Source organism: Chrysochloris asiatica, unplaced genomic scaffold (assembly GCF_000296735.1).
Source record: "Chrysochloris asiatica unplaced genomic scaffold, ChrAsi1.0 scaffold00008, whole genome shotgun sequence".
Classification (NCBI taxonomy): Eukaryota; Metazoa; Chordata; class Mammalia; order Afrosoricida; family Chrysochloridae; genus Chrysochloris; species Chrysochloris asiatica.
The window spans coordinates 8,282,730-8,297,238 of NW_006408526.1; the positions used below are offsets into that span (position 1 = coordinate 8,282,730).

At 39.3% G+C, this 14,509-nt stretch overlaps 1 protein-coding gene and 1 pseudogene across 1 annotated transcript in view; both read left to right on the plus strand.

The window, feature by feature from the left end:
• The window catches only part of ARHGAP42 (Rho GTPase activating protein 42), a 387,979-nt gene that overhangs the window by 101,792 nt on the left and 271,678 nt on the right, over positions 1 to 14,509 (plus strand). Inside the window, exon 2 of the mRNA XM_006833754.1 lies at positions 10,438 to 10,533. Coding sequence (XP_006833817.1) covers positions 10,438 to 10,533 — 96 coding nt within the window. The remainder of the gene's footprint in view (positions 1 to 10,437; positions 10,534 to 14,509) is intronic.
• On the plus strand, positions 4,648 to 5,420 carry LOC102823762 (annotated as a pseudogene).

Sequence of the window (14,509 nt, forward strand, 5' to 3'; positions counted from 1 at the left end):
TTTATTTAGTTTTGCCAATGGTTTGTCAATTTTATTAATCTTTTCAAAGAACCAGCTTCTTGTCTTGTTGATTCTTTCTATAGTTTTTTGGTTTTCCATCTCATTTATTTCTGCTCTTATCTTTATTATTTCCCTTCTTTTGGATACTGTAGGTTCCAACCTCTGCTGGTTGCTTCTAATTGTTGCAGATGCTGTGTTAATGTGTTGATTTTGGGTCTGTCCTCTTTTTGGATGTGTGCATTTATCACAATAAATGGTCCTCTCAGAACTGCTTTCGCTGTGTCCCAAAGATTTTGATATGATGTGTTTTCATTCTCGTTTATTTCCAGAAACTTTGTGAATTCACGTTTAATTTCTTCTTTTACCCAGTCGCTTTTCACAGCAGGGTGTTGTTCAGTTTCCATGTCTTCGATTTTATTGATTTGGCCTTCTTATTGTTGATTTCCAGTTTTATTCCCCCACTTTTAATATCTGTCATTCTCTGAGGATTAGGCGTGGTATGCAGTAGAAAGAACATTCAGTTTGGAAAGTCAAAGTCCTATCCAGGTTGGAGTCTACCTCTGAGACTGATGAGTTATTATTTAATCTTTGAGAGCTATAACATTTGTAACTTGGGGTAAGAATTAAGAAAAATGTGCAAGAACTGAGAAATAGTACATCTTACTGACACTATTGGAGTCCTGGTGTGGCGTTGTGGGATAATGCACCAGATTGCAAAGCTGTTTAAACTGCAAGGTCGGCAGTTCAAGATCACCAGCTACTCCTTGGAAATCCTATACAGGGTTGCTATGAGTGAGAATTGACTTGACAGCATTTAACAACAACAACAGTGACGCTATTACCATCATGACTATAAATGTATATGAAAAGCACTTGCTGATATGGAAGAATCTCTATTACTACTACTTTGGAAAGTGGCTAATCCATGTTTTAGAAGTGGTTGAAAAAGTCACAATAGGGAATTCCAAATATGTGAAAAGGAGAAGGGCATGTGAAGGAGATCTGGGAATTTGAAGTATTTTTCCACCTGGCAGGAATTGATAGTTTCAACATTTAGCTCTTGTGTGTACAACCTATTAGGGTAAATCCTTGGCTAGTACTGACAGATGATAAAGTTTCTTACACTTAATATGCTTGTATTCAGTTAAAGTGGTCAAGCCAGCATGTCATGAGTATCTAGGATAAGAGGTAAAATGTCACAGGAGAATCACAAGTATAGTGGACAGTGTAGGAAAAAGTAATGTCAAGTTGGAAGGGCTCAAGAAGGATTTTGTGAAAGAAATGGAGTTTGATTGAGATCTTGAAGAGATGGGCCATTTTGACAAGGGGACCTGGAGGAAGGATATGTTCTAAGACAGTAACATAACAACAACAACAATAATAAAAAAGGTGCAAGACAGTGGATCATTTATTTCAGAGAATAATCAGTACTTAAGGTTGATTATGGGAAGTTGTGGTTGTATATGTAGGTAACCAGAAACCAGTTGCTGTCAAGTCAGCTCCCACTCATAGTGACCACGTGTGTACCAATGTAGAACTAGAGCTGTGCTCCATAGGATTTTCATCAGCTGATTTTAGGGAAAGAAATTGCTAGTAATTTCTTCTCAGGGGCTTTTGAGTGGACCCAGGACTTCCAACCTGTAGGTTAGCAGTCAGGTGTGTTAATCGGAATCCTGGTGTGATGCTGTGGAATAAAGCACTGGACTTCAAGGTCAGTTTGAACCATAAGATCGGTGATTCAAACTCACCAACCACTTCAAATTCTCCAACCTCTCCTAGGAAACCCTATGCAGGGTCCCTATGAGTAGGAACCTACTCGATGGGACTTAACAACAACAACAACAAACCATCCAAGGACACTGGCTATGTAGGGAGATACTATGTTTTGGAAGACTTTAGACATATTATTACTTCAACTTATTGGAAACCCTATACAGGTTGTCATGGGTTGGAACTGACTCGACGGCACTTAACAACAACAAGCTGGTGTATCATCAAGTCCCTTTTATTAATATATGAGAAGCATTTAAGTCCCTCTTCTTATTTATAACTCTGAGAATCCTACACTGAAGCAGAACTCATTGTGCCTTCTCATTTGCCACCTCTATCAGGAGTCCTGGAGTCCTGGTGCGGTGCTGTGGGCTAATGTGCTAGACTGCAAAGTTGTTTAAACCACAAGGTTGGTGGTTCAAGCTCAGCAGCTGCTCTTTGAAAACCCTACCCAGAAATCTCTGTGGGTTGGAACTGACTTGATGGCACTTAACAACAACAACAATCAGGAGTTTTGGTGTGGTGCTGTGGGTTGATGTGATGGGCTGCAGGGTCAGTTTTAACTGCAAGGTTAGTGGTTCAAACCCACCAGCCACTCCTTGGGAACCACCCTATACAGGGTTGCTGTGGGTTGGAACCAACTTGACAGCACTTAAGAACAGCAACAAACCCTGAGATTAAAGTCCTAGTATGGCATTGTAGGATAAACTCTGGACTGGTTAAACACAAGGATGTCAGTTCAAATCCACTGGCTGCTCCTCGGAAACCCATGCCAGGTTACTATGACTTGGCATGAAAAGTAGTATGGGATTAAGTAGAGATTCTGGAGCGAGGCTTTCAGGATTGAAATTCTTACCGTGTTGCATACTAGTTTGTGTGACTTTAGGGAAGGCACTTAACTTATTTGTGCCTTAGTTGCTTTAACTGTAAGGGGGATGATAATATCTACTTCAGTTGACTGTTGTGAGAATTGATGGGCTAATTTGGAAAAGTATCAGGCATATAGTAAATGTGATATGTGTTGTTGTTATTAATAGCCTCTGTCATAGAATTTACCAATTGTCCTCTGATACGATTTATTTACATACCTCATGCTTCTACTAGACTGTGTTTTGAAAGATAGGACACAACCTGTTTCTACCTTTGGATTCCTGTTGCTACTTACTATCTGCCTTCTGCTTGGTAGTGTGAAGATGATAATTCTACAACATGTATGTCTGGATTTATTGCTCTTTTGAATAATTCTTAAGTCTAATCCAGAGGAACTGGATTATAAGAACTGCCTTGTACCAGTGGACTGACCAGTTGAACTTGCTCTGACATTAAATATAGCTCACTTCCATAGCTAACATTGTAAAATTAATTCCATTAATACTACTAAAGTAACAGGTAGATCCACAAGTCATAAATGTATGTGTAAGAATAGAATTATAATTAAATATTTACTAAGAGTTTTTTGTTCCTCTTATGAAATGAAGTTTTAGTGTTTTATTAGTATCATCTAATCATGGGTGCTACAAGTTAGCTCTTTAATATAAAAACATTGTTGACTAATTACAGACCAGTGCAATTTCTTCCAAGTTATTATGTAAGCATGGGAAAATAACCTATGCTTAACTTGCAGGTCAAATAAATGGAAAGGAAGATGTGGCCTCGTAATGGTGTGGATTGTATTTGTATAGTCATTATTATACACAGCCTTGCTCACTAGTAAATGAACGTTAGTTCTCTTCGCCTTAGAATGTGGTCACGGTGATAAATTATGATAAATTTGATAGTTGGGGGGCATCTTTGAGTGTTTTTACACACTTGATCTTTCTTTTCATATTTAAGAGAAGCATGTTTATTCTATCACTGTGATACTTTAAATTCAATAATAATTTTTAAAAAATTAATTAGGCTTTAAAATTAGACCTGTTTATCAAGTTGTTGGAGTCCTCATGTGGTGCTGTAGAATAAGCTGTAGGGTTTCTAACCACAAGGTTGGTGGTTCAAACCCTCCCATTGCTCTTTAGAAACCCTAAACAGGGTCGCTATGAATCAGTGCCAACTCAATGGCAGTTTACAACAACTATGCATTAAGTTGTTAATCACCTTTGTTTAAAAGGTTTTAGAACCAGTAATTTTCTTTTGTACATCAGAGCGTTGTTTAGAAACTTTATCTTCATAATTTGAGTTGCTATGGTTTTTAAGTGTCTTTGAGTTGGTTCTTATGCATAGCAACCTGTATTGGGTTTCTGAGATGAGTGGCTAGTGAGTTTGAACCTCGGGGTTTGAGGTTAGCAGTCCAGTAAGTATCCTACAGTGCCACATAGTGAGTTTCATAGGCTTTTAAGTCAATGGAAGGTATTGCACTTTATTGCTCAGAGTTGCACATTCAGTGGGAGATGGAGTCAAGATTAAAAGCAAACACTAGTTGTCTTATTTTATAGATTGATAAACATTGCTACTAGTAACTAGTATAAGTTCTTGCCTTCTATGATGTTTTTGACATCTTTATTACTCTGGAATTTGGAAAATGAAACCAAATAAATGGAAATTCAAGAACACAGGATACACTTGAAGTTGAAATTAGGTTTTATTTCAAACTTTCCATTAGCTTGTTGAATACCAAGTTTTCTTGTATATTCTTGTGTCTCATTATGTGTCTGAACAGGACTGTGATGGGATCATTCTTACACTCTTGATTCCATCCAATGTTGAAATAGACACCAACCTCTTATGCAGAAATACAGAGGTTATAGTTAGGAATATAATCAGGTTGTCTGTGTCATGGCTTATTGCTTATCAGTACCATAAGAGCGATTTTTGAGACGCTGTCAACATACTTTTTAAAGGTCATTAAAAAGGAAAAGGACTCTGATCCATCCGCCCGAGATGCCGAAGGGAAAGAAGGCCAAGGGGAAGACGGTGGGCCGGCGCCTGCCGTTATCAAGAAGCAGGAGGCCAAGAAGGTGGTGAACCCCCTGTTTGAAAAAAGGCCCTAGAACTTCACATTGGACAGGACATCCAACCCAAAAGGGACCTCACCCGCTTTGTCAAATGGCCCTGCTGCATCCGGCTGCAACGGCAACGGGCTATCCTCTACAAACAGCTCAAAGTGCGACCTGTCATTAACCAGTTCACCCAGGCCTCGGACCGCCAGACAGCCACTCAACTGCTGAAGCTGGCCCACAAGTACTGGCCGGAGACGAAGCAGGAGAAGAAGCAGAGGCTGCTGGTCCGAGCTGAAAAAAAAAAGGCTGCTTGCAAAGGGGATGGCCCCACCAAGAGGCCCCCGGTTCTGCGTGCTGGGGTCAACGCTGTCACCACTCTGGTGGCGAACAAGAAGGCCCAGCTGGTGGTCATCTCACAGGACGTGGACCCCATCGAGCTGGTCGTCTTCCTGCTAGCCTTGTGTCGTAAAATGGGAGTTCCCTACTACATCATCAAGAGGAAGGCCCTGCTAGGACGCCTGGTCCACAGGAAGACCTTGCACCACTGTGGCCTTCACGCAGGTGAACTCGGAAGACAAAAGAGCTCTGGCTAAGCTGGTGGAAGCCATCAGGACCAATTACAACGACAGATATGACGAGATCTGACGTCACTGGGGAGGCAACGTCCTGGGTCCCAAATCAGTGGCCAAAGAACTGGCTACCAAATTGGGCTAATGTGTTCGTGGCTGGTTTCTCTGTATTTACAAATAAATTCCTTCTTCAGCTCCTGAAAAAAAAAACGGAAAAGGAGCCCTGGTGGCATAGTGAGTACAAGCTAGGCTGCTAACCTGAAGGTGACCAGTTCAAAACTAGCAGTCACTCCTTGAGAGAAAGATGAGGCTTTTTCTTCCGTAAATATTTACAGCCGCGGAAACCCTCTGCAGGGCCACTTTGAGTTGGAAATGACTTGACAACACACAAACATCACCACCACCAAAAAACCAGGAAAGAAAGAAAAGACCAAAATGGTTGTCAGAAGAGACTCTGAAATGTGGTCTTGAACATAGAGTTGTTGTTGCTAGGTGATATTAAGTTGATACTGACTCACAGCGACCTTATGCAGAGCAGAACAAAACACTGCCCAGTCCTGTACCAACCTCACAATCCTGGTTACGCTTGAGCCCATTGCTGCTGCCACTGTGCCAATACATCTTGTTGGGGGAACTTCCTCTTTTTCACGGATCCTCTGCTTTACCAAACATGATGTCCTTTTTCAGTGACTGGCCTCTCCTGAAAGTATGTCTGAAATATGAGAGACAAAATCTGGCCATTCTGGCTTCCAAGGAGTACTCTGGCTGTACTTCTTCCAACAGATTTCTTTATTCATTTGGCCATCCGTGGGACTTTTAATATTCTCCTCTAACACCATGACTCAAATGCATAAATTTTTCTATGGTTTTCACTATTCACTGTCTAGCTTTCATATGCATATGAGGTTATTGAAAATACCATGGCTTGGGTCAGGCCCACCTGAGTCCTCTAACTGTCATCTTTGCTCTTCAACACTTTAAAGAGATAATAATATGCAGCAGATTTGCCTAATGCAATATGTCGTTTGATTTCTTGACTGCTGCTTCCATGAGTGTTGATTGTGGATCCAAGCAAAATAAAGTCTTGGACAACTTTAATCTTTTCTCCATTTATCTTTTTTTTTTTTTTTTTTAATTTAAGGTTTTTATTGTGGATTGAGTGAAAGTTTACAGGGCACATCATCAGTTTCGCATTCAACAATTCATATAACTTGTTTCATTACATTGATTATAATCCCCTCTATATACCATCAGTTAAAAGTATTTCTCTTTATCCACTTTAGCTTTTTTTAAAAAACACACAAACAAAAAAACCCACTCAGGCATATATAATAAATTACATCTCCAAAGGGCACATTCTGCAAGTCTGCCTCCTGGCCACCAGTTCTTAGTCCTTCTCTTCTTAGTTGATGAATCTAGAGTCCTCAGCCGCTCCCCCTTTCTATGCCCCCATCTCTGCCTCCATCTCTGGCGCTGCTGCTTCTCTGGATAAGGTCCTGCATTCTATTTGTGTGTTCCTCTCTTGATGGTTTTTCTCCATTTATCTTGATGTTATCTTTTGGACCAATGGTAAGGATTTTTGTTTTCTTTACATTGAGATGAAACCCATACTGAAGACTGTGGTCTTTGATCTTCATCAGTAATTATTTTAAGTCCTCTTTAGTTTCAGCAAGCAAGGTTGTAGCATCTACATAACACAAGTTGTTAATGGGTCTTCTCTTCCAACCCTGATGCCGTGTTTTTCTTCATATAATCCAGCTTCTTAAATTATTTACTGACTATACAGATTGATTAAGTATGGTGAAAGAATACAACCTTGGTGCACACCTTTCCCAATTTTAAGTTATTCAGTATTCTCTTGTTCTCTTCAAAAAAATTGCCTTTTGGTCTGTGTACAGGTTCCTCATGAGCACAATTAAGTGTTCCGGTATACTCATTCTCTGTAATGTTGTCCACAGTTTGTTATGGCCCACATAATCAAAAGGTTTTGCATAATCAATAAAGCACAGGTAAACATCTTTCAGCCAACATCCCTCTGACGTCAGCTATGATATCCCTCATTTCACATCCTCATCTGACTCCAGCTTGAAACTCTGGCGGTTTCCTGTAAATGTACTGTAACAGCTGTTTTTGAATGATCTTTAACAAAATTTTACTTGCATGTGATATTAATGATATAGTCTGATGATTTCCACATTCTGTTGGGTCTCCTCTCTTTGGAATGGGCACAAACATTTAGAGTAGCTCAAGTAAAAGGAAGCAATGACTAAGTAAAAGAGCTGAACAGAAGATTTCAAAAGATACTGCTAGAAGTCAAAGTAAAGTGTTAATAATGAAGTGTGCAATGACTTGGAGTTAGAAAACCCAAAGGGACGAACACTCAATACTTCTCAAACTGGAAGAACTGAGAAAAAACTAATTAGTGATAAAAGCTGGGTTGTAACCCATATAATCTGATTGTTGAGTGCATATTCTCAATCACTTTGCTATATTGGTAGGATAATTTATTAATGAACTACTGTGTTCTTGTTTAAGGAGCCCTGGTGGCACTGTGGGATGAGACTGTCTGCTCTTGTAAAGATTCCTAGTTTTGGAAAGCCTATAGAGGGTCTCTATGAGTTGGAATCGACTTGATGGCCGTGGGTTTGTTTTGAGTTTTGGGTGCTCTTGTTTGGTGAAGGGAATTACAGTGCTTTCACAATGATCTCAGTCTGCAAGGATAAAGTCCCTTAACGTTTCTCAATCAAGGAACAAACATATGAGAAGCAATGAAAGAATAGGAAGAAATGGTTTCTTATGGGAGATTGGTGTGAGGAGAACCCCAGGACACAGTTTCCAGAAACTCATGTAGGGTTTGAGTGAACTTCAAAGGAACTCTTGGTGATGATGAGGAGGGGAGAGAAGAAATAGTGTATTTTGAATGGTTCCTGAACATCTAATCTGCTCAAAGACCTCAATCTCAACTCTACTGCAGCAATTACATCTGTGGCTTCAAACCAAGTTGAGCATGTTGTTATTGTTGTTGTTAAGTGCTGTCAAGTCAGTTCTGACCCATCGTGACCCTGTGTAGGGTTTCCGAGGAGTTCCTGGTGAGCTTGAACCGCCGACCTTGAGGTTCAAACTGACGTTGCGGTCCAGCGCATTAATCTACAGCGCTACACCAGTACTCCCACAGTTGAGCATAAGACCTTTATAATGTTGTTGTTAAGTGCAGTCAAGTCAATTCAGACGCATAGTGACACTGTACAGGGTTTCTAAAGCTTTAAATCTTCACAGGAGCAGAAAGCCTCATCTTTCTCCCAAGGAGCAGTTAGTGGGCTCAAATCACAGACCATTTGGTTCTCAGTCCAGCGCTTATCGTAAACACATAAAAATAAAAGAACACTAAATAGTTTGCTTTTCTCAAGTCTCAGGGAAAGCACCAACATACAGCTTGACCTGGGAGTCAACTTCCTTTCTTAGTCTTCTGATATGATTTGGCTTGATCTTAGAATTTCTAGCTTTAGTCAGAGGTGTGCACTGTCTATTTTCTACCCACCATGTTCAGTTCCGAAGAAGGGAAATGGAGGGGCACTTCAGATAAATGCATCATTTCTCCCTTTGTTCCTTCTGCCTGTGTGCTTTTTCACCACTGTGAGTGGAATTGAATGATAATTCCTGGTGCAATTGATTGAGTTTCCCATTCTGTACCGGGCTCATAGCTCATTTAGTCTTCATAATCCTGGAGAGAAGTATTAATTCTGTCTTGTATAGATAAGAAATGATTCTCAGAAAGTATGAAAGAGTCTCCAATGCCTCACAGGTAATTGGTGAATTCTAGTTTTGACTAAGTGCTTGTTTTTCTCATTGGCTAATAACTCATGATAAAGGATCTCTGCATCTTCCATTTTGAAGGCATGAAGCAGAATGATTCTCAAGGTAGCAGACCTTTCCAGTCTTTGAATTTGAAGGCACTCCTCAAGTAGACAGGTTGGTTTGAATTTCAAGGTCAGCAGTTCAAGCATTACCAGCCACTCCTTGGAAACCTTATACAGGGTCACTATGAGTCAGAACTGGCTTGATGGCAGTTGACAACAAAAACCAGTCATTCATTATGTGGTAGGCACAAAGACTATAGAGTTTGTTGTTATTGTTAAGTGCTATCAAGTTGGTTCCAACTCAGCAACCCTGTGTAGGGATTTTTGAGGAGCGACTGGTAGATTTGAACCACTGACCTTGTGGTTAGCAGTCCAATGCTTATCCTACAGTGCTACAAGCTAGAAGGTCCTTATTAAGTAATTCACTGCATCACACTGTGCCTTTTTCAGATTGAGGTCAGATATACATTAGAGTCAACTTGAAGGAAGTGGTTTTGATTTGGTATAAGCCACAAGGTCACTTGTAAACAATCTTTCAGGTCACTCTTCAGCTTCTAGATCAAAACCAGTAGATTATTGAGTAAAAAGTATTCCCTACCTTCTTTCTCCTCAGTCTGTATAGGACAACAGCAGTGACCCTTTCTAATTAAGGGGTGGGTTTGTTTTGTTTTGTATTTTGTTTTCATTTGTAACCTCAGTAGCATTCCTTCTTCTTTAGAAATGCTTCATTTACTGTGAGTAGATGGTTATTCTATATAATTGGCTTCCAAATAAGGCATGTCTGGACCAAAACCTTTCTTAAAGGTGCTAATGCCTTTAAACAGAGTAGATCAGATTTTGAAAATGTTTATTAAGTTGTTGTTTTAAGTGCTCTCAAGTTGGTTCTGACACACAGTACCCTGTGTATGGTTTCCAGGAGTCCTTCCTGGTGTGGTGCTGTAAGGTAAGCACTGGACTGTTACTACAAGTTTGGTGGGTCAAATCCACCAGACGCTCCTTGGAAATCCTATGAAGTGGGACTATGCATCAGAAACGACTCAGTAGCATTTAACAACCACAACAACAGGTTTCTAAGGAGGGCCTGCTGGGTTTGAACCACTGACCTTGTTGTTAGAAGCCCAGTATTTACCCTACAGTGATCACACTAATCACTTTAAATTCTGCCTAAATTTGTCTAATTGGTGTTTTAAAAGCTTCTGGTTAATACAATATTAAAATCAAGGTAATACTATATGTGGAACCCTTGGAGATTCCAGGTACCTTCATCTGATGTTTTTGTTTTGTTTTTTTAAACTTTAATTATAGATCTGTCTATGGCAGTACAGAAATTTTCCCAGTCACTACAAGACTTCCAATTTGAATGTATAGGCGATGCTGAAACAGATGATGAAATTAGTATTGGTGAGTATACTTCTTCAATATTCTAAGGAGTACTTTAAAACAGTTATTTCGGATATTTATTTCATTAAAATCAAACAGGATCATGTACCCAAATAATAAACATTTAAAATATTCCTTAGCTTTGATAAAATATTAAGGATACATATTTGGCTTCTGTGTGAGATGATTATAAATTGTTTTAAAATGAAGTTCAGTGAGAATATAAACTATTTAGCAATGTTTGTTTCTGCCGCAAAGAGAATCATTCTAGCAAATATGTAGTGTGCATCTACTTTTATAAATGTATTATATGCTGGCTTTAACAATTATCCTGCTTTTAAAAAAATATCACTGCTAATTTCTTTTTTAATGTACATTTGTTTGCAAAGGAAAAACCAGACCTCCGGTGGCATAGTGGCTATAAGTTGGGCTGCTAACCTCACGGTCAACAGTTTGAAACTACCAGCGATTCCGTGGGAGAAAGATGAGGCTTTCTGCTCCCATAAAGATTTACAGCTTCGGAAACCCTGTACAGGGTCACTATGAGTCGGAACTGACTCCGTAGCACCATCCACCTACCATGTAACATATTAAACCGGTGTTATTTCAAGATGTGGAACATTGCTGGGGAATGTGACTTGAACCCTCACATTACTTTGTCACAGTCATTAGCAGTCTAACCTGAGCAAGGCAAGTCCCTTCCTGAATTAAATGGTTTCATTTCCTATAAAATGCAAAGAATGGGTTATGTGGTGGCAGCAATTTTATCTGTATCTAGATTTTTACTGCGTGAAGATCAGCTTCATCTAGCATTCTTTTTGTCACTTTTTGACAATCCCTATTTTGTGTACATGTGAGGTCTATTTGTACACTGATTTAGGGTTATATTGTATAATTAGAAGAATGTATAATGTGTGCATATTTTTGAGAACAATGCCACGTGTATCCACCTTCCAGTTGTAAAAATAGGACTTCATGATTGTACTTGCAGTTCAATACAAATAGTTGTTGTTGTTAAGTGCTGTCGAGTTGATTCCGACCTGTAAATACCTTGTACAGAATTTCCGAGGTTATAAATCTTTACGGGAGCAGAACGCCTCATCTTTCACTCGCAGAATCGCTGGTAGTTTTGAACTGCTGGCCTTGAGATTAGCAGCCCAATTCATAACCATCATGCTCCCACAGCTCCTTAGTACAAATAGTACTTGTTGTTAAATGTCGTTGAGTCAGTTCTGACCCATAGCAACTCTGTATAGATTTTCCAAGGAATGGCTGATCTTATGGTTCAAACTGACTTTGCAGTCCAGCGCATTAACCCATAGCACCACAACAGGACTTAGAGAAGGATTCCCAAAATGTAACATTCATACAAAACCCCATGTTAAATGTAGATTCTGATTCCGTCATTCGTGGGTGGAACCTAAGGTTCTGCATTTGTAAACAACTCTCCTGTATTGCTGATGGTTTTGGTCCGCATGTCCCACTTTGAATAATAGGGATTTAAAATCCCCAGCTCATGTCTGTCCAGTCACATGTCTCTACTTTGGCCCAGTTTAAACATGTCTCTCGAATCAGTGGATGACTACAGACGCATTCTATCAACAATACACTTGCCCCAGTCTCATTAGAGTGCCTTCAAAACAAAAACAAAAACAAAAACAAAAAACATCTCAAACCCCCTGCAGATGAGTATATTCTGATTCATGGAGACCCTATAAGACAGAGTAGAAATGCTCTATAGAGTTTCTGAGGCATAAATCCTCACAGAAACAGACGGCCAAGCCTTTCTCCTACAGAGCAGACGATGGGTTCGAACCGTCGACCTTCCACTTGGCAGCCCAATACTTCACCCACGAAGTATACTCAACTAAGTAGCTACTGTTGTTTTTCCATTAAAGTAACTGAGGCACAGAGTAGGTAAGTGATCTGCCCCAGTTCACACAATGTGAGAGGTGAATTTGGGACTCTAATCCGGCCAGTAATCTGAAACTGTCCCCACTCTTTTGTCTGATCTCTGCTTTCAAGACTTTTGGATATGTAGCTAGAATGGAATTGCAGGGTCATATAGTAGTTCCATTTTTAATTTTTTGAGAACTGAAAACATTGTTTTCTACAACAGCTATATCATCTTACATTCCCACCATCAATGGATTGTTGTTATGTGCCGTGGAGTCGGTTCCAACTCATAGCGACCCTGTACAGGGTTTCCAAGGCTGTAAATCTTAACGGGAGCAAAAAGCCTCATCTTTCTGCCGCAGAACAGCTGGTAGTTTCGAACTGCTGACCTTGCAGTTCACAGCCCGATTTGTAACCACTACTCTGCCAGAGCTCCGTACCTCAATGGATAAATGTTCCAATTTCCCCAAAACCTTTCCAACATTTTTAACTTTTATTGTGAATTGAGTGAAGGTTTACAGAGTGAAGCTTTACATTCAACAAATCCTACACCTTGTTTCATCTCAAAATACCCCCCTGCCTGTGGTTCCTATTTCCATACCACCCACCTTCCCTTCTCAACTTTGTCATTACATATTTCCCTTTTGATTTTGGATGATTGACCGTTCCATCATTCATAGTGAGCAGACCTTACCAGTGTTGTTCCCCCTGTATTCCTATCTACTGCTTGGCTAAAAGTTGGACCATGAGGGTGAGTTCCTTTTCAAACCTGAAAGTCTCTTTCTGACCAGTAAGTCTGGTCTTTGTTTTTATAAATTATTATTTCCTCCAACACACACACACACATTCTGCTACTCCATCCAAGATCTAATGTGATCACTTTCAGAGCAGTTGGTAGTGGTAGCTGGGCACAGTCTAGTTTTTCTGGTTTGTTAGTTTCTTTTTCTAGTTTTCTTTTATCTTTGCTCTCCTATTGGGAGTAGAATGATATATCATTGTGGTGTTTTAGTTTGCTTCTCTCTTATGACTAATTATGCAGAACATCTTTTTATGTTCTTGGTGGTCGTTTGAATGTCTTCTTTAGTGAACTGTCTTATTTAAGTCCTTTACCTGTTTTATGATTGGGTTATTTGTCTTTCTGTTACGAAGTTGTCAGTGTTTCATATATATTTTGGTTGTTAGATTTTTGTGAGATATAGTTTACAAAAATATCCTCCCAGTCAGCATGTTTTTTTTTTGTTGTTGTTGTTTTTTGGTAAAGTCTTTGATGAACAAAAGTTTTAAATTTCTGTGTGGTTCAGTTTATTTATATTGTCTTTGTTATTTGTGCTTTTGTTACTGTTTTATATAATCCATTGCTAAAAGTTAGGTCTGACAGTGTTACCCCCTGCTTGTTCTTCTACCAATTGTATGGTTTTAGTTTGTACATTTAGATCCTTAGTCCAGTTTGAATTTGTTTATGGGTACAGTGTGAGATCACGATCCTGTTTAATTTTCTGTATATGGCAATTCACTTTTCCCAGCACAATTTATTGCACAGACTTTTCTTTCCCTATCAAATGGACTTATTTCATAGCCTTGCTAAAAGTCAGTTGACCATAGATACATGGATTTTTTTCTGGACTCTCAGTTCTATTGCAGTGGTTTTGATGTCAGTTTTTATACCAGTACCAGGCTGTTTTGATTACTGTAGCTTTATAGTATGTTTAAGGACTCCTGGTGTGGTGCTTTAGGGTCCTTACTGGACTACCAACCACATGGTCCGCAGTTCAAGTCCTCCAGCTGCTTCTCAGAAACCCTGCACATGGTGGCTCTGAGTCAGAACCAACTTGATAGCACTTTACAATAACAGTAGTATGTTTTCAAATCAGAAAGTGTGAGTCCTTTACCTCATTTTTTTTTTTTTGAAGTTTTTATTATGAATTTTTACCTCATTTTTTAAGAGTAAACAGCTTTATACTTATTTCTTTTAATTTCCATTAAGTTTGTTACTTAAAATACATGCCTGAAGTCACAGTAACTTCAGAGGTAGCATTTTTTAACCACTAAACTGTGCAACCATCTAGTCAGTTATTAGGTATTTCTCTGGTTGCAGTAAATA